The sequence below is a fragment of the Leptodactylus fuscus genome, chromosome 5 (genome assembly GCF_031893055.1).
Source record: "Leptodactylus fuscus isolate aLepFus1 chromosome 5, aLepFus1.hap2, whole genome shotgun sequence".
NCBI lineage: Eukaryota > Metazoa > Chordata > Amphibia > Anura > Leptodactylidae > Leptodactylus > Leptodactylus fuscus.
The window spans coordinates 188393683-188412980 of NC_134269.1; the positions used below are offsets into that span (position 1 = coordinate 188393683).

Genomic DNA, 19298 nt, shown 5'->3' on the forward strand with positions numbered 1-19298 from the left:
ACCCCTACCCCTAATACCCCTACCCCTACCCCTATTGCTTTGGGTTTGATACCCCTAATAATGAGCCTTCAGAGTAATTCCTGGAAGAGCCTTTAGTTGCAGAACCGATTTTTGTGGCTATCCCCAATAGAGGGGTCCCAAGGAGAGCATAACATGGGTGTCAGTTGTCTGCGCATAGATTGTGTCTTGTATAACAGCCATGTTTTCTAATCCTGTATAACCATTTCATTACATTGCAGTGTTTATAGGGACTATAAGATTGAATCCCATCCTCTTGTTTTCTCAGAGGCCATTGCTCTGTCCCTCCTTCCATATTTTACCTTGTCTATGTGGTGTGTTTGGTGCCTACAAGCAGAAGGTCAGTTCAGGGAGAGCTGATTTCCATTATAAGGATATGTTCACACATCGGAAAATGAAGAGGAATTTGAAGCAGACTTTTGCCTAAAATTGTTCTTCACTTCCTGGCCCTCTGGCTTTCCGCCACAGCTTTTATTTGCCAATTAGCCTCAGATGACTCGGTCGGATCTGCGGGTTCTGAATCAGTCATGCAATCTGTAACTATATTGAGCAAGGTCCTTATTTTTTTGGCGTCTTGCTTCAGGCTTTTCGTAATCTGGACAGAATCTGCCTCAAAATTAGCTCAAAATTCCACTGTGTGAATTTACCCTTATCAAAGACACACAGGAGGGAATTCATCACTCTACACCAGTTTTTTGGCATATAGAAATGATATTGTGGTGCAAATTTGGCGCAAGGCCCTTTCATGCCTCAAAGGTGTGCCACAAGCCACGATCTGTGCCACGCTTGTCACATTGTGCAAATGGGGTGGGGGGTGGAGCTGGGATGCCTCAGCTTGACCGATTCATAATGGAATGGAAAGCTAAGGGCAGTGGCGTGACTACCGCCATAGCAGCGGAGGCAGCTGCCACAGGGCCCGGGACATTAGGGGCCCGGTGACAGCTGCTACCGCAGCTACCATTGTACTCGGGGGTCTTTTCGGACCCCCGAGTATAATGATTGGTGGATTGGGAGAGGTAAGAAACATAAAAAACATGTTACTTACCTCTCCACGATCCTGCCAGGCCTCCTTCCTGACATCTCTGACGTCACATGAACCCGGCCTGCGTCCCGGGTCATGTGACGTCCGACGTCATTGAACAAGGACAGCAGCGCAGAAGGCAGCGGAGGCCGACAGCGTAGGAGCCGGGGGACAGGTAAGCAACAGTAGTTTTTTATGTTTTTATTCCCCCGGGTCTCCGATTATTATACTCTGGGGTCTGAAAAGACCCCAGAGTATAATAATTGTTTATGGGTGTCCACAGTGGGACATAATACTGTCTGTATGGGAACTATGGGGTATAACACTGTATGGAGGGGCCACTATTGGGGATAATACTGTGTGTTAAGGGGCCACTATGGGGCATAATAGAATGCGCAGAAATGCGTGGGAGGGGGTTGGTCGAGGTCTTCAGCGTTGGTGTCGGTCGGGGGGGGGGGCATGTCAAAAGTTCACCATGGGGACCCGCCATTCCTAGTTACGCCACTGGCTAAGTGTTTCCAAGCACTGGCGTAGACTCATAACTGGTGTGCATTTCCATCTTGGTGCAGGGTCTTCCAACTGATTTATGAAGATCCTGCACTTGGACACTCTATTAAGACTGGCATACGATATGCCAGTCTTAATACATCTGCCCCAATGAATACAAACTACAAATAACTATATGGGTCAAAAGTGTCAAGTCATAGTTCAACATAAAATGCTACAAATAGACAGAATATACAATATAACAGACAGAAAATCCAGCACTTGGTAAAACTATATTCATATCTATGATGCAGTTAACTAAGACACTGTCCCTTTAAGAGGTTGTAACATCCTCCAGTCTAACTCAATGCACTTTGGCTCAGCATCACGGGTAGGTGGAGACTGTGACAAGGCTTGGAAGGCTGTCAGAAGAAATAACAATAAAGATCTGCGGAGAAGCCAGTCTGCCTGTCCTAGAAACATACACCAAGGAAGACCGGCCAGGGAAAGCAGGGGTAAGGACACAACAATGGGAGGGGGACAAATCCACTAAACTTCTAACAAATCAGAACTCATGACTTGTAATGGAAAATGAAGGAAATGCACCGTCTGAACACATAGGGTTATTTGTCTGTATTTCCCCATTCTTACTGGATTGGTTGTATGCGAGGGTTTGGCTTCGAATGCACGTGAATATAATGCATGTGGATTCTTGTTATATCTGTAGCTTGGCTATGAGGTGTACATGGAGCGGACAAACTGAGATTTTACTACGTTATCTAAGTAGGATAGAAAGTTCATTTTAAGCATAAAGAAGAGTTCCCCATTTAGGACCATCAACTATTATACAGAATAGAGGGTGTCTACAAAGAGTATCTCTTACTCTGGAGGACTCGGTACGTCAGTCTTTTATATGGACAGTCCTCTGAATTCAATGCGAACTGTGCAATGTAAATCCAGAACACTTGCCACTCAGTATGCCCATAGATTACAGATCCAAGTCCAACTTTTTTGTCTGGCGGTTTCAGTCTTAGAGAACGGACACCTGACGGATTCCATTATAGCTCATTATGTAATGAACCAGGACAATGGAAAAGGCAGACGCAAGTGTCAACCATGACATTGTGACCCCCTATGTACATGGATGGTCAACAGATTCCATCCACTTTTTCCCATTTTTATATCCACAAAACTGATCAAAATGTCACGTGAATAGCCCCTAAGATGAAAGTCACATGTCGTTGGCGCTTCTGTGGTTCTGTTCCAGCAATGCTATGAACACTACCTTCATTGTTCTTCCATCTTTATCTTGAAAACCTACAAATATATGCTAGCAAGAAATAAGTAACAGATAGAAAGAAGTCCTGTATGACTGGAGAATCAGACTACACAAGATTTGCTTGTTGTCTGTTACCATGAAGACACAGATCCGCAGCGAAGTTGTAGAAGCAAAACAGAAAATTTTTATTTTCATGTTGCTTATATTTAATTTTTCCATAGATTAAAAGAAATATAAAGTAATTGCAAAGAAGGACGTAACCATTACAGGGTTAACCCTATCTTCAACATATATAGAGTAACCCAAAAATGGCTGATGTGTAGGTGTACTGTTGGGACCCTTACTGATCTGGAAAACAATTTGACTCCTGTTTCTCCTGCTTTCCATAGCCCTTGACTTCTGTTAGCCCCATCAATACCAAGGTAAGTAGGGAGAAATCTTTACTACCCCTATGGTGTTTGTGCTTGTCTGCCCCTATGTTTCTCCTTGTTCCCCTATTTTATTTTGTACTCAGTGAGCTAATGTGAACAGGTGTCAATTGAAGCTCCTGGGCTCCCACATAAAATCTGTATTGGGGCCCCATTTACCACTGGTATCTTCCTATGTTGTAGGGAATCCTTTGGGCCTCCTCATGCTCCAGGGCCTAGTAGGGTCAGGGGACAATCGTACACATTAGGGAGAGTGTGTGCCTACATAGGCATACGGAGACTTACAAGTCATTCCTGCTCCGCTAGGGATTATGGGTAAAAAATATGCAAATCTATTCTCCAGGATGTAATTAGGAGAACAGTGCCTCTGTAGGCACACACTCTCCCTGATGTGTATGATTATCCCCTGACCCTGGTCTATAGTCTCTCACTCTGCCAAATCAGTATCCCTGCGCTATGCTGAGGAGGTCCAAAAGACTGAAACAGTGCTGTCCATAGCGGGGAATCTGTTCCTTTTGGAATAGAAATACTAATTTGGCAATAAACTCTGCATCATGTTAGTAGGCTTATTAATTGAGTCATGCATGATGTTAAGGGGGATGTCCCTAGAGGGCAGCATACACAGGCACTGTTCTATTTACATCCTGAAGAATAGATTTGCATATTTTTTACCCAGGGCCTAGTAGTAATTGTGACCTATGCATCCCCTATAGCTATGTCCCTGACCAAACTCTTAGGGATGGGCTGGAGGGCAAGACAGAGAGACTCCTGAGCTAAAAACAGTGGACAGAGGACATATGCCAAGTGTTTATGCCTTGATGATATGCCATAAATGTTGAAGATAGGAATACGCCTTTAGTCCATGTACATACAAACCCTGTGCTCTCGTCTTGCGTTGTTAGGCTACGTACATTGTATGGATGTATATTTTTCCGGGAATGGCCGTGTTCTGTTTACCCTTTCAGGACTTTTTGACTGTTCCTCCACTGTACATTGGACTTGTTTGCATTGCAGTATATTGATTAGATGAGAAATTCTTTGGGAATTACATGTACAGCGGAAACATGAATTATTTATAAGCGGTTCTAATAATACGTGCGATACGGTCAGTCTATATAATCCAGATACCGAGTCTCATGTATGTTCTTATCGTTTATTACAATAGTTTCTGAAGCGCTGGTATAGATTTGTAAGTTGTGGAGTTTAGAGACAAAAGCATTACTCTTAAGGATTGATGTGACCACATCTTCATTAGGCTGTCCTGTTTTGGGCAACAGTTTATTAAAAAAAAAAAAAAAAAAAAAAAAAGAACACATCAGAGAGCTGGAAAGAGGGGAACAAATTTAAAGTGGTATTGGGGTAACACAAAGTTACATCCTATCAAATGGATTACCTCCACCAATCACAAGTACAGGGGCTTTGAATGGAGTGGCGGGTCAGGAAAACTGTACAAAGAACACATGGTCACTGGAGAAAGGACACTGGGTCACTAGAGAAAGAAAATGGGGTAACTGGAGAAAGAACACTGAATCACTGGAGAAAAGACACAGGGTCACTAGAGAAAGAATACGGGGTCAATGGAGAAATAACACAGGGTCACTGGAGAAAGAACACTGGGTAACTGGAGGAAGAACATGGGGTCACTAGAGAAAGAAAATGGGGTAACTGGAGAAAGAACATGGGGTCACTAGAGAAAGAAAACTGGGTCACTGGAGAAAGAACATGGGGTCACTAGAGAAAGAAAATGGGGTAATTGGAGAAAGAACATGGGGTCACTAGAGAAAGAAAATGGGGTAATTGGAGAAAGTACATGGGGTCACTAGAGAAAGAAAACGGGGTCACTGGAGAAAGAACATGGGGTCACTAGAGAAAGAAAATGGGGTAATTGGAGAAAGAACATGGGGTCACTAGAAAAAGAAAACGGGGTCACTGGAGAAAGAAAATGGGGTAATTGGAGAAAGAACATGGGGCCACTAGAGAAAGAAAATGGGGTAATTGGAGAAAGAAAGCAGCTTCACTGGAGAAAGAACATATAGTCACTTGAGAAAAAACACGGGGTCACTGGAGAAAGAACATTGAGTCATTGGAGAAACAACATGGGGTCACTGGAAGAAGAACATAGGGACACTGGAGAAACAACACGGGGTCACTAGACAATACGTATCAATACATCTTGACAACATAAATATTTCTATACTTACAAGCTTGTACTGGCAGTGAACCAGTGAATCTTCCAAATAGAAGATTCTCACTATAGAGTCTGGAGACAGCGTTTGGATGGGCACAATCCCCCCAAAATGACCTCTGACATGGGTCAGGCCCTAAAGCTATCACCTTAACCAGGAACAAAATGGAGATTCTCTCAGTCTTCATTTCCAAAGACTCCACTTTTCTGGGCAGTAATTTATTTTCTGCGAACAAAGGGAGAGGACTAGGCACTGTCATTCTCAGGACCGGTGAGGATCCCAGTGGTTGGGCCCCAATATTCCCGATTCATAAACATCTATAATGGTAATGCCATAATGGTTTTTGATGTAGATTAGCTTTTTTTTTTTTTTTTTTTTTACTTTTATTAGTTCCAGATAAGAAAAGTGTCATTTATATGAGGACATGTTTATATGACAGATAACAAATATTCCCAGTATGTTTATCTATGTCCTTGGTGTTTTTCTTCTCTATCATGAGATAAGTCGGGTGGGTGAAAGGATAATAACTCAAGGTAATTGTCACGTGTATACTGTACGTGTTCTTCTCTTTTATTGGCCCACGGTGCCATATTACTTTCAGCCATTTGTTGAGTAAGTAATCCATTGGCTTGGAGCAAAGTTTGGACTGACCCATAGTGGTACAGGAGAATTGCTGGTGTCCCCTGGGACATAGTGTGGTATTTGGGGGCCTGATTACATTTTTTGAATTGGGGCCTGGAGGGTTCAAGTTGAGCCTCTGATAAGGGGGCTTAGGGATAAGATGGGACTCAGTAGTTTTAACTTTGAGAGTTCTTGCTTCTTTACAGATGGGCAAAAATGAACCCACTGCCCTCCGAGAACGCAGGCACCAGGTATGTTGGGTAATACATTCCAAAAGTGATCAAATACTGCAGATATAGTGTTCATTTAAGTAACAATGAATATTATCTATCTCACTCCCTAGGATGGTCACATTTGGGACTCCGTGAAGAAAACCGCCTTTGTATTGGGTACTGGGCTTCTTACCTTTGCTGCTTTCAGGAACACAGTCACATGGTAAGGAAACAAGAGATTGTAGAGTGCAAATCTATATCTATATATGGTATGTAGTAAGTAAGTATGTGTACCCATTGATAATTTTTAAAGAAAGCATCAGGAGATGACACACACTGATGGGCAAGATACATATTGAAACATTGGGTGCAGGACCTACATGGTGTATACTTTCTATTAGAGCAGGTCATGTTTGAAACATTGGATGCAGGAGCTACATAGCAATGAACCAACATTAGCATAGTGCAAGTTTGAAACATTTGGTGCAGGACCTACATGGTGTAGACTCTCCATTAGAGCAGGTCATGTTTGAAACATTGGGCGCAGGACCTACATGGTGTAGACTCTCCATTAGAGCAGGTCATGTTTGAAACATTGGGCGCAGGACCTACATGGTGTAGACTCTCCATTAGAGCAGGTCATGTTTGAAACATTGGGCGCAGGACCTACATGGTGTAGACTCTCCATTAGAGCAGGTCGTGTTTGAAACATTGGGCGCAGGACCTACATGGTGTAGACTCTCCATTAGAGCAGGTCATGTTTGAAATATTGGGTGCAGGACCTACATGGTGTAGACTCTTCATTAGAGCAGGTCATGTTTGAAACATTGGGCGCAGGACCTAAATGATGCAGAAACAACATGAGGGCAGTGCAAGTGCTACCAAAGTCAGGAGCCAGGGAAATGAGTGTAAAAAGGAGCATTGATCGCTCTTCATGGTGATATAATATTCGAGGGACCTATCTAACCATTGATGACCATTTTAGTTATGGCAATTTTTGACACAGATTGAAGTGATGACTTGAACTACTCACTGAATAAAATGCATTGTAGACTGTGCAACTAAACTTCTGAACTCTCGCAGCAGCCTCGGTGGTATTTCTGCCTTAGGCAGAGAACCGTCTCTTGCTTTTGAGGAACACAAAGTCTGTAAAGCGTGGAATGAGCTGGAAGTAAAGGGGACAGAACAATGTTGGAGGTCAATAGATTTACAGTAGAAGAATCATTGTGTTCTTAGCAATAACTTTGATGGGAACTCAGCCCTCCGAATGAATGGGACATGGAAGAAGACTGTAGTGAGACAGCTAATTATGTCACAATTCCTCATGAATCTAAGGCATTGACTACGATCAAGTGATGCTTAGGAAATTATAGGTTACACCATCCCAATTACTAGACTTGTAAACTACATGTGATGGCTTCTGCTTTCACCCCCCGGGAACCATTTAACAAATTTCTTTTAATCTATTTTCTTATTTTATATGACATATATGGCGGAATAACATCAGTCTGTATATTGCTCAGTGAGTTAATGGGGAACTTTGGTAGCTTTGTTGTTTCTAGGAGTCTGGCGAGAAGATCCTATGACTCAAGTTTACTCTAGTTCTCCTTCAGTTACCGCAGACTGACAACCCAAAGATTCGGCAAAGATGAAATATGCAAAACAGGAATTGAAAGATTTCAAATCATAGCTTTTTGTTTCACAATGTTACTTAACCCCCTAGATCCTGCCCCCATTTCTATAGGTATACACCCATTTATAGCTATATAATGGATTGTTTAGGACCGACTATTCTGGTTTACCGGCAACGCTGTCCTTTTTGTTGAGAGGTTTTCTTAAGTTTTATAAAATTTTTAACGCTTTATATTTAAAGGTGTATCAGCATGTATATTTTATGATTTTATTGTGTTTATAGAATTGTGGCAAAACCATTAAAAAAAAGTTGCGGTATCAATTTTTACTGGGTTAAACTAGCTTAAAACTAGACTGGGTAGGCGACACACCAGGTTTATCACAGTGATGCATGTGTGATAGATGTTTCTGGTAGATACAGTACTGTGCGAAAATTTTAGGCAGGTGTGGGAAAATGCTGTGAAGTAAAAATGTTTTAAAAAATAGAAGGGTTAATAGTTTATTTTTGTCGACTAACAAAATTAAGGGAATGAAGAAAAGGGAAATCTAATCCCATGCATATGTGGTATGACCAGCTCCTTCAAAGGAAGGAGGAGTCCTGGAAGTGATAATATGGCCCCTTCAGAACCACAGGGGGCCTACAGTTTTGCAGTGAGGCTCAGAAGCTTCATATTAAAGGGGTTGTACTGTTAAGGACACTTATTTCCCCTTCCACAGGATAAAGGATTAGTGTCTGATTGCTGGGGGCTCGATCGTCAGGTTTCCCAGTGATGGGGAGGATGGGGGATTAAAAGCTCCTCTTGTCAATGGAGTGCCAATGCGCTTGTGTAGCAACCCCACAGAAGTTAATGGAGCACTACTCAAGGAAGCTTTAACGGGACTGTCCCCCTGATCACTGGGGGACCTAATGACCAGGTCCCTAATCGATCAGATGCTTATCCCCTGTCCTGTGTATAGACGATATGTGCCCGAAACCCATTTAAACCCTTTTTTTTTTTTTTTACAAGTACCAGCAGTTTTTTTTGGAATTGTTCCTATTTCATCTCTTTTGTCTTCTGCTGATCTTCCACTGTAGGCATCTACAACGTTTTTGGGGTGCATCTGGCGATTTTTGGCAAGCACTATGGGGAAGGCTATACAACTATTTTGGGGGCAGTGAATTGGCTTTATACTGTTTAGGTGAGTCTAAGATTATAGCCAGCTATTTCATATGCTAAGTGTTTATGTACTATAATGTATTGTGTAATTGTATTATATATTTGATTCTATTAATACCCCAAATAGGACTAGAATATCTATTGGGCTCCATATACCTGAGGAAGGTCAAAGACATGCCCAGTGTACCTTTTTTGCACTATGGAGTAGCCTAATATACAAGGCTATCCAATGCAATGGTATACAGCTAAAACATAGTATCTTGTACAATGGAAAACACTCTTTCTTGTGACTTTCTCTAGTATCCCCCACTGTCTGCTAATATACATTCCAGGCATAATAGGCATTGCTGGTATTTTAATCCAGATTACTAGTGTTTTCCTAGAAGCAGCTACTTTGTGCCCTGTTATAACATGGCAGAGGTTACAGGTACTAACACTAGCTTCTCAGGAGTCTCAGTAGCCACCTTGACAATATAAGGAACCCCAGGGGTTGCCCTTTCTGTCCTGTGCATCAGAATAGGTGCATAGAATGTGGGGGAAGACAGATGGACCCTCCAGACCGGTTGCCCCATATAGTTATGCCAACAGGTACCACCCGCAAAATAAATTCACTATTATAACTTATTTAAAACAAATGCCATGATGTTTGTAGCTTTTCCATGTAGTGTATATACTATGAATATGGATTAATAGATAACTTTGGAAATGACCCAAAAGTCTGAACTATTAGCAGATTGGTTTTTCCTTTGTTGGACGTCATGGGCTGTTTTAGCCTTGGTTTATCATTGGATCAGTACCTGGGTTAAGCATAGCATCCTCTGGTCGGCTAGTCTGGGCCCCCAAAAACAAACAGGAAAATAAACAAATGGGTTAACTCTAAAAACGTTGCTCTGTCCCTATGGCTGGTTCCAGATGTATACAGTATTGGTCCATGGACAACAAACTTAAGGTGGCCATATCTGGTGTTTAAAGACTCATTTGGTTGGCAGTTATTCCTTGTGATTCTCCCATATACACTCACCGGCCACTTTATTAGGTACACCATGCTAGTAACCGGTTAGACCCCCTTTTGCCTTCAGAACTGCCTCAATTCTTCGTGGCATAGATTCAACAAGGTGCTGGAAGCATTCCTCAGAGATTTTGGTCCATATTGACATGATGGCATCACACAGTTGCCGCAGATTTGTCGGCTGCACATCCATGATGCGAATCTCCCGTTCCACCACATCCCAAAGATGCTCTATTGGATTGAGATCTGGTGACTGTGGAGGCCATTGGAGTACAGTGAACTCATTGTCATGTTCAAGAAACCAGTCTGAGATGATTCCAGCTTTATGACATGGCGCATTATCCTGCTGAAAGTAGCCATCAGATGTTGGGTACATTGTGGTCATAAAGGGATGGACATGGTCAGCAACAATACTCAGGTAGGCTTTGGCGTTGCAACGATGCTCAATTGGTACCAAGGGGCCCAAAGAGTGCCAAGAAAATATTCCCCACACCATGACACCACCACCACCAGCCTGAACCGTTGATACAAGGCAGGATGGATCCATGCTTTCATGTTGCTGACGCCAAATTCTGACCCTACCATCCGAATGTCGCAGCAGAAATCGAGACTCATCAGACCAGGCAACGTTTTTCCAATCTTCAATTGTCCAATTTCGATGAGCTTGTGCAAATTGTAGCCTCAGTTTCCTGTTCTTAGCTGAAAGGAGTGGCACCCGGTGTGGTCTTCTGCTGCTGTAGCCCATCTGCCTCAAAGTTCGACGTACTGTGCGTTCAGAGATGCTCTTCTGGCTACCTTGGTTGTAACGGGTGGCTATTTGAGTCACTGTTGCCTTTCTATCAGCTCGAACCAGTCTGGCCATTCTCCTCTGACCTCTGGCATCAACAACGCATTTCCGCCCACAGAACTGCCGCTCACTGGATGTTTTTTCTTTTTCGGACCATTCTCTGTAAACCCTAGAGATGGTTGTGCGTGAAAATCCCAGTAGATCAGCAGTTTCTGAAATATTCAGACCAGCCCTTCTGGCACCAACAACCATGCCACGTTCAAAGGCACTCAAATCACCTTTCTTCCCCATACTGATGCTCGGTTTGAACTGCAGGAGATTGTCTTGACCATGTCTACATGCCTAAATGCACTGAGTTGCCGCCATGTGATTGGCTGATTAGAAATTAAGTGTTAACGAGCAGTTGGACAGGTGTACCTAATAAAGTGGCCGGTGAGTGTATATGCATACTCAGCTCAATAGGGAGAGGAGAATAAGCTGCTGACAGACACTTCTTGCGGTGGCTTATCTTCCTTGGGAACAATAGGATTGGATATGTTGAAACCCAACATGCCCAGTCATCCTTCCCCCTCGATTCGCATTTGATCCCATAGTGGGTTTGTCTAATTTGTATGGGATTTTACAGTAGGTCCCCTGCCTATACCTCTCACAAACATCAAGTATGTTTACCAACATTGTCTATTTAGTTCTATTGTGTCATCTTTCCATGACGTGATGTTTTTCACCTTTTTGTCCAGGGGCCATGATCATTCCCTCTCTATCCTTTTGGGCATACAATGCAGTCCTGATGGCGATTGATCTGACTGGAAAACCAAACTTTCTAACTCGGTATAGAATTCAGCCTGGAAAGAATGATCCAGTATGTATTAAGAACCAAATGTCTTCTGTTTCTTACTGTAGGAATTATGCTTTTAATTAAAAAAAAAACTATGGAGCAGATTTATTAAGACTGGCGTATCGTACACCAGTCTTAATAAAGGTCTCCATTGGTGCAGGTGCTGAGAGATATCAGTCAGACCTACAGTATATCTCCATTATAACTCACGCCAGAAAACTGGTATGAGCTATGGTGAACCTGTCGGGCTGAGGCGTCCCCTCCTCAGTCCAATCTCCACCATGCTCACATTCGCACAATGTGGCAAGCAATGTGCAGATCGAGGCTTGTTGCACACATAGCGCCACAATATCATCCATCTATACCAGAAAACTGGTGTAAAGGTATTGAGGAATTCCCATGACTTCATGCATGATGTTAAGAGTGCATTCACACAGAGTAATATGCCTCGTGATGTGGCACGTATACGGCGTGTGTGACTGGATCGTATACGCCGCGTTATTTTGTGGCCGCAAAATAACGCGGCGTATACGATCGAGGCGCGCAAAGTCACACACGCCGTATAAGAGCCACATCACGCGGCACGTTACTCCGTGTGAATGCACCCTAAGGGGGCTGATCTAAGAGGCAGTAAACAGAGGCACTGTTCTCCTAATTACATCCTGGAAAACAGATTTGCATATTGTTCCCATAATTGAAAAGACAAATGTAGAGATGTCACTGGCATATACTATTATAGTGTATTGATAAGTCTGAATTATGATCTTAATGCATCTGTATTCTGGTTGATGTTCGCAGGTGGATCCAAAAAAGCTTAAACATGCGGTGAAGGTTGTCTTATTTAACCAGATTTTCCTCTCCTTTCCTATGGTCCTCCTCATGTATCCATTCATGAAGTGGCGTGGTAACCCTTGTGGTACAGAGTTGCCCACGTTTCACTGGGTTTTACTGGAGCTCTCGGTTTTTGTGCTGGTAGAAGAAATCCTTTTCTATTATTCACACAGGTAAAACTATAAGGAAAAAACATAAATATGGGGGAACAGTGTGTGATATAACCCAGTACTCTTAAAGTGAATGATCACCTTTTCACACCGTGTCATTTTTAGATCCAATATTCCATGCTGATTCATTTGGAGATTTCTTTGTCTGATACAGAGCTCCAAATATTCTCTGCATGGACATAGATGCAAAAAATATCACGTTGACTGCCTGTAGCCATCACTAGAGGGAGCATAAAGAGAATCAGTCAGATCAATTTGGGGCACTAAACCTCTCCTTCCTTATAGATCAGGGGTTTAGTGTCCCAAATCACCCTGTTTGAAATCCATCCGTGCCTGCATTTAAAAACAAAAAAACCCCTCAAACTTTCTACTTACCTAGAGATGACGTCTGCGCAGTTCTTCAGTGAAGCCGAGCACTTTACACCCTGGCTTCGCTACGCATGTACTTGAGGTATGGTGCATGCACACTGAAGCCAAGTTATACTCCTCAGGCTTCAGTGAAGGACCGCTCCAGCATGAGGAGTACAGCAGTGGGGTGAATATAAAGCTTCTTATTGCGGGTAAGTTTGGCTTTACAGCAGGGCGATTTGGGACACTAAACCCCGTAGCATAAGGGCAAGTTCTCTTTAAAAAGATTCTCCAGAGTTTCTTTCATTGAGTCCAAGGGTTCTGGGCTGGTCCTGACCCTGGGTCACATGATCCTAGCAAGCTCATGGCCCCCAGGTTGCTCCGCCTCCTCCGTCCTCTCCATTTTCACCACTAGTTACCTGTGCTATGAGGGTTGGCTTTACTATAGTCTGCCAGTTCCAATAGCACAGGTAAGGAGAGAGGAGGCAGAGGGACCCGGGGTTGGAATTCTACTGGGTTTGCTGCCTAAAAGCTCCAGAGTAAGTATTTAAAGGCCCCTGGAGAACCCCTTTAAGAGCTTACCGCATACTGCGTTATTATAGACTTTAATGTATAAACAGTATGCAGTAAGCTCCTGAGCTCCCTCTAGTGGTGGCAGCAGGTAGCCATCATGGTATTTTTTAAAATCTGTGTCTATACAGAAAACTTGTATAATAAGAAATAATGAACCCAGAATTGTAAACCTAGATCGTATTATGGATTTGTATTTTGTCAGGGAGGGGATAGAAATATATTTGAAGGAGCAGAAATTAGCAATTTTTTTTTTTTGTGTGTTGTACAGATTGTTCCATCACCCAAGCATTTACAAACATATCCACAAACAGCACCATGAGTGGACTGCCCCTGTAGGAGTGGTGTCACTGTATGCTCATCCGGTGGAGCATGTTGTAAGTATAAGCTATAACAAATGAAATTATTACCTGTAAAATTGTCTCATCACAGACAGAAGCTTTTATGTTGGCGATCAAGTGATTGGCTGTTTGCTAGGGAGGTTATAGACAGCTAGGTATTTTCCCTGCAGTGGCCACTGCTGGTGAAATGTAGTATTACATGGAGACCATTTGGATCAGTTCTTGCCTATGTAATACATGGACCTGTGCTTTGTTATAAGACAATCTCATTCAGTGTAGGTAGCACGATTCAAAAAATTGGTAATGTTTCATGAGCCTTGAGTTCAGCAACTGACTCTTTTCACTAGATAACTGGAGCTTGGTATCTTCACGATTAAATTGAGATGGATTTATCAAAACAAATTCTGAAAGGAGCAAAAAAAAGTATACCACGTGGTATTAGTTATTGTTTTATTTCAGCCTCAGACCCTAAGGATGATGTATGAAATTGTACACCTATAGAGTGATACATAGTGGAGGCATATGTAAGGGAATACAGTATAAAAGACTGTAATCTACATGGAGGCCCAAAGCCTAAGGCTGCACTACTGAGAAATTCTGAAACAACAATTCTTGGTCGTCTTGTTAATATAAGATGTAGTGTTGTCCTGGCAGAACTACTTACCTTGTGTAAATTCACATCACCATTGACTTTTTACCAGCTATGCGTGGCATATGTGGGAATACTGATGTTGATTTTAAGGGTCCGTTCACGGCGTGGAATCCATGTCATAATCCGCCTCCTCATAATGGTGGTCTATGGAGACCGCTAGCGTTCTTTTTTCTGCTAGCGGAAAAAAAGAAGCGAGCTGCCATCTCTTCAGGCGGAATCCGCGGCTGATTCGGCTGCGGCGTCTGCTCGCAGCAGCATGCTCTGGACTAGGCCCATTCATTTGGGCCTATGCCGGACCGGAGTGCCACAACTGTCGGAAGTCGCAGCAGGCGGTTTTTGGACGTATTCTGATGCAGCTTCCCGAGTCAGAATATAGCCAAAATCCGCCCGTACGCCCCCCCCCCCCTCCACCCACGTGAACTAAGCCTAATACACAAAGCTCTCAATGACAAGATTGTCTCTGTTAGAAAGAACAATGGGACAAGCTGCCATCAGTCTTTCAATAGTGCAGCCTCCTATCTACACAATGGTACTTACTTGCTCTTTATTTTCAATCTGCAGCTTTCCAACATGTTACCGTCCATGGCGGGACCAATGCTGATGGGATCCCATGTAACTACCATCATGCTATGGTTTTGTATTGCCCTGGTTACCACCACCATCTCACATTGCGGCTACCACCTGCCCTTCCTGCCTTCCCCAGAGTTTCATGACTTCCATCATCTCAAGTAAGTGAAAAATCCAAAGAACTGACAATTATATTTGTATTGAGAGAGGGGAGTGAATGATCCCCTTTTTTTCAGAACCAAATCTTAGTTAACCCTATATGTAATCATGGGATTTAGTCCCAATACTATAGACAGCTTGGCCTGGGCAGCTTTATCCACAGGGTTACTGGTATGCGGCAGGTCCTTCCTAATAAAGACATACTTGTCAATTCTCCCAGAACATCCAGGAGGCTCCCAAAATGAGGGGTGACTGCCCAAACTCCCAAAAGAGATGGCAAATCTCCCACATCTGGGGGATATCTGTTATTGTATTCAGTACATAAATGGCTTCCCCAAAAATGGTGTGGTGAGCATTTTTGTATTTGTGTCATAAAAAGTACTGTAGGTACGACATGCCCTAGTATATGAATAAAGGATAAAAGCCCAACTTAGGCTGTCTGCAAGGCTCACAAAGTAGCCATAGGGTCTGCCTCTATGGTATGTTTATACCTTATTGGAGGTAAAATTAAAGGAGGTATTGAAATTTTTGTTGTGGGCCTTGTAGTTACCCCTCCCCAGGTAATACTGAATGAGTTGACAAGAACTAGTTTCACTTGGGTAAATTATTTTCCACTATTTCATAACCAAATGGTCTCACCAGGATTTTGATATTGATAGTCTATCATTAAACCCGGAACCCCAACCAATCAGCTGATCACCAAGTCTGCAGCGCTGCTTTGAGCACCATGTTGCCTCCATCATTTACAAAGCACAGCTCTATCCATTATGTAATGGCAGTGCCAGGTACTGCATCTTAGTCCTGTTCAAGTAAGCTGTAGTACCAGGCCACAAACATACAATGAAATGGATACTCACTTGCTAGAGCACCGCAAACCCATCAATCCGCTGATCGGTGGGGATGCTGAGAACTAGACTACCCTTGATCTAATTTTGATGGCTTATCCTAAGAAAGAGCCATCAAAGTCACGAAGAACCCCTGATAATTCCTTACGTAGCCTTTATGTGGAGGTTGAGACAAACTTCTTGTACACGTTACCCATCTCTCCATTGTTTCTCTTCTAGATTTAACCAATGTTATGGAGTACTGGGTGTTTTTGACCGACTACACGGGACTGATCTGATATTCAAGCAAACCAAGGCCTACGACAGACACATCTTACTACTGAACTTCACCCCTCTGACTCAAAGCATTCCTGAACCTCCCAAGAGAACAGAGTAACATCTTAGAGGACTGTCTATACCGACTTAAGAAATGTATTATTGATCTTTGAGCAAGTGTGTCCAATAATACCAAAGTATTTTCCTATGATCGGGCTTTTAGTCCAGGTCACACTTCAGTAGCGTTTGCTACATTATTCCAGTAGTAAGGCCGAGTCCAGACCAAGAATAAAAGTATCTTTCTTTAGAGAGCAAGCACTACCATGTATGTGTGAACCTGGCTTTAGTAGCAAAATAAATGTGTCCAATATTGCGATCCTTAGACACGTGGTCTCCAACATGTAGCTCTCTAAGCGGACGTACAACTACAACTCCCAGGATCTGACAGAGCAGGTATCACAGGCTGAGGCTACAGTCACATGACTGACGTGCAAGATGGATGTCCATTTTTCATGGATCCCTCATACATAACAGTGTATGAAAGGATCTGAGAAAACAGACAAAAATAGAGTTTGACCTATATGAGGTTTTCCGACATTTGTGTGAATGTAGGCTTACATCTGCGGTTGGGTTGCCGTTCTTTGGGAATGACATCCCCAAGCGCTAGTGTGAAACCTAGCCAAGACCATTTTGGTCATGTATCACACCCTCAAAGTTGAAAAATGTGGTTTGTGATGTAACCTAAAGCTATATTTGGGTTATTGACCCTCTCTTGGTAAATTATTTCCAATTCCTTATAATTGAATATATTGTGTGCAATATATTTTTTTTTATTCAACAAGTAAATAATGGAAAACGATCAGAATCTGCTTAGACCTAAGACTGAATGCTGTGCATTATAATGGAATATAAGTAAACTTTATAAATGATAGAACATGTGAAGTCTGCCGCCATTCCTCCTGGACATCTCTAAGGCACCGAGTGCTCATGGAGGTTTTTCATCTTTGTCTGAATTTTATTTCTACACCATAATCACCCTTCCTTCTGTGAGCTTGGGTATGAATTAGCAACCAAAGTCAGATTATGGGGGATAACGTCCATCCTTAGGGAGAGACCACCTTTTCAGGTGTCTGGAAACTTATACAGCCATAGTTGCTCCACTGCAAGGGACCATGGGAAGAATATGCAAATCTGTCTCCCAAGATGTAAACAGGGAGACCGTGCCTGTGTTATGCCGCCCTCTATGGGAAGCACCCTGAACATCATGTCCGACTTTCCCAGAAGTCTTTACTGCATAAACCAAAGTCAGACATTTTCGTATCAATGGAAGGCTAGATTTAGTCACTCAGTCTTAGGGTGCATTCACACTGAGTAAACGCTAGCTTATTCTGAACGTAAAACACGTTCAGAATAAGCGGCGTCTAAAGCAGCTCCATTCATTTCTATGGGAGCGGGGATACGAGCGCTCCCCATAGAAATGAATGGGCTGCTTCTTTCACTCCGTGCAGTCCCATTGAAGTGAATGGGGAGTGCCGGCGTATACGGCAAGCTCTGCTCATGCCGGAGCGTACACGAAATGAATGGAGCTGCTTTAGACTCCGCTTATTCTGAATGTGTTTTACGTTCAGAATAAGCTAGCGTTTACTCAGTGTGAATTCACCCTTAGACTGTATAAAAAATACATGCATAGGCGCACACACAAAAAAAAAAAAAAACCCCACACACACACATCTCCACGTCTGTCTTCTGAATGTTAGGGCCCACTCAAACAGCGCAATCTGTCACAATTTTTGCCCAAGAATTGTATAAATATATATACAGCGGGAGTCAGATAGGAGCTGGACAATGAAAAGATATCTCCTGCATCAGGCGCATTCAATCTGTTTTTCCGCCATGGGGAGCTGAGGCTGGAAAATGAGGTGGATGTTGGTTTCTTCATAGAGACGAGCAAATAGTATTCGATTGAATTCAATGCTCCTCCCTGAACTTGGAGGATCCAATGTGTCGAATGTTAGTTTCCATGGAAACCGGAACAACATTCCCGTTTTTTCCATAGACTATAATGGTATTCGATATTCGAACGAATACTACTCGCTCATCTCTATTTCTTCACTTTCCACCATGTGAACTTACATCTACCCTCCCATCAGATGTAAGTGCTACACGGTAGACCTAGGTATTGAGCCACTATGGCCACTTATTGCCCTTATCCAGTATCAGATCGCCGGGTCCCCCAGTGACCAAAAAATCCCCCTAAGGGTGCATTCACACTGAGTAAACACTAGCTTATTCTGAACGTAAAACACGTTCAGAATAAGCGGCGTCTAAAGCAGCTCCATTCATTTCTATGGGAGCGGGGATACGAGCGCTCTCCATAGAAATGAATGGGCTGCTTCTTTCACTCCGAGCAGTCCCATTGAAGTGAATGGGGAGTGCCGGCGTATACGGCAAGCTCTGCTCATGCCGGAGCGTATACGCCGGCACTCCCCATTCACTTCAATGGGACTGCTCGGAGTGAAAGAAGCAGCCCATTCATTTCTATGGGGAGCGCTCGTATGCCGGCTCCCATAGAAATGAATGGAGCTGCTTTAGACGCCGCTTATTCTGAACGTGTTTTACGTTCAGAATAAGCTAGCGTTTACTCAGTGTGAATGCACCCTAAAGCCTCCTTATGAATGGAATGCTAATGCAATTGCATGACCAGTGCTCCCATACACTTCAATGGAGCTGAAGGGAATGTAATGGTTGCAGCACATAGAAGTGAATGGAGGGGCAGTTACACGAGCACTGGCTCTCCATTCACAAGGAGGCCTTAGGAAACTTTTAGTCCCCCATCTTCCTGATCACTGGGGGACCCAGCTATCGGACACCTATGCCCTTGACCAACAA

At 43.1% G+C, this 19298-nt stretch overlaps 1 protein-coding gene across 2 annotated transcripts; it reads left to right on the forward strand.

The window, feature by feature from the left end:
* Positions 1-1948: 1948 nt before the first annotated feature.
* FAXDC2 (fatty acid hydroxylase domain containing 2) lies at positions 1949-17325 on the forward strand. 2 transcript variants are annotated; one of them, XM_075276397.1, is made up of 10 exons: positions 1965-2040; positions 3194-3226; positions 6246-6290; positions 6383-6474; positions 8959-9062; positions 11574-11695; positions 12470-12675; positions 13862-13967; positions 15145-15311; positions 16374-17325. In XM_075276397.1, the coding sequence occupies exons 3-10, from the start codon at positions 6246-6248 to the stop codon at positions 16528-16530; spliced, it is 999 nt and encodes a 332-aa protein (XP_075132498.1). In that variant the 5' UTR covers positions 1965-2040; positions 3194-3226; the 3' UTR covers positions 16531-17325. The 2 variants fall into 2 exon arrangements, with proteins under 2 accessions (XP_075132499.1, XP_075132498.1); XM_075276398.1 differs by lacking the exon at positions 3194-3226 and having other exon boundaries at positions 1949-2040.
* The last annotated feature ends 1973 nt before the right edge of the window (positions 17326-19298 follow it).

Coding starts and splice junctions, on each gene's coding strand:
- FAXDC2 (XM_075276398.1), top strand. CDS start 6,246: ATGGGCAAAAATGAACCCACTGCCCTCCGAGAACGCAGGCACCAG. Junction 11,696..12,469: donor AGCCTGGAAAGAATGATCCA/GTATGTATTAAG, acceptor TGATGTTCGCAG/GTGGATCCAAAAAAGCTTAA. Junction 15,312..16,373: donor CATGACTTCCATCATCTCAA/GTAAGTGAAAAA, acceptor TTTCTCTTCTAG/ATTTAACCAATGTTATGGAG.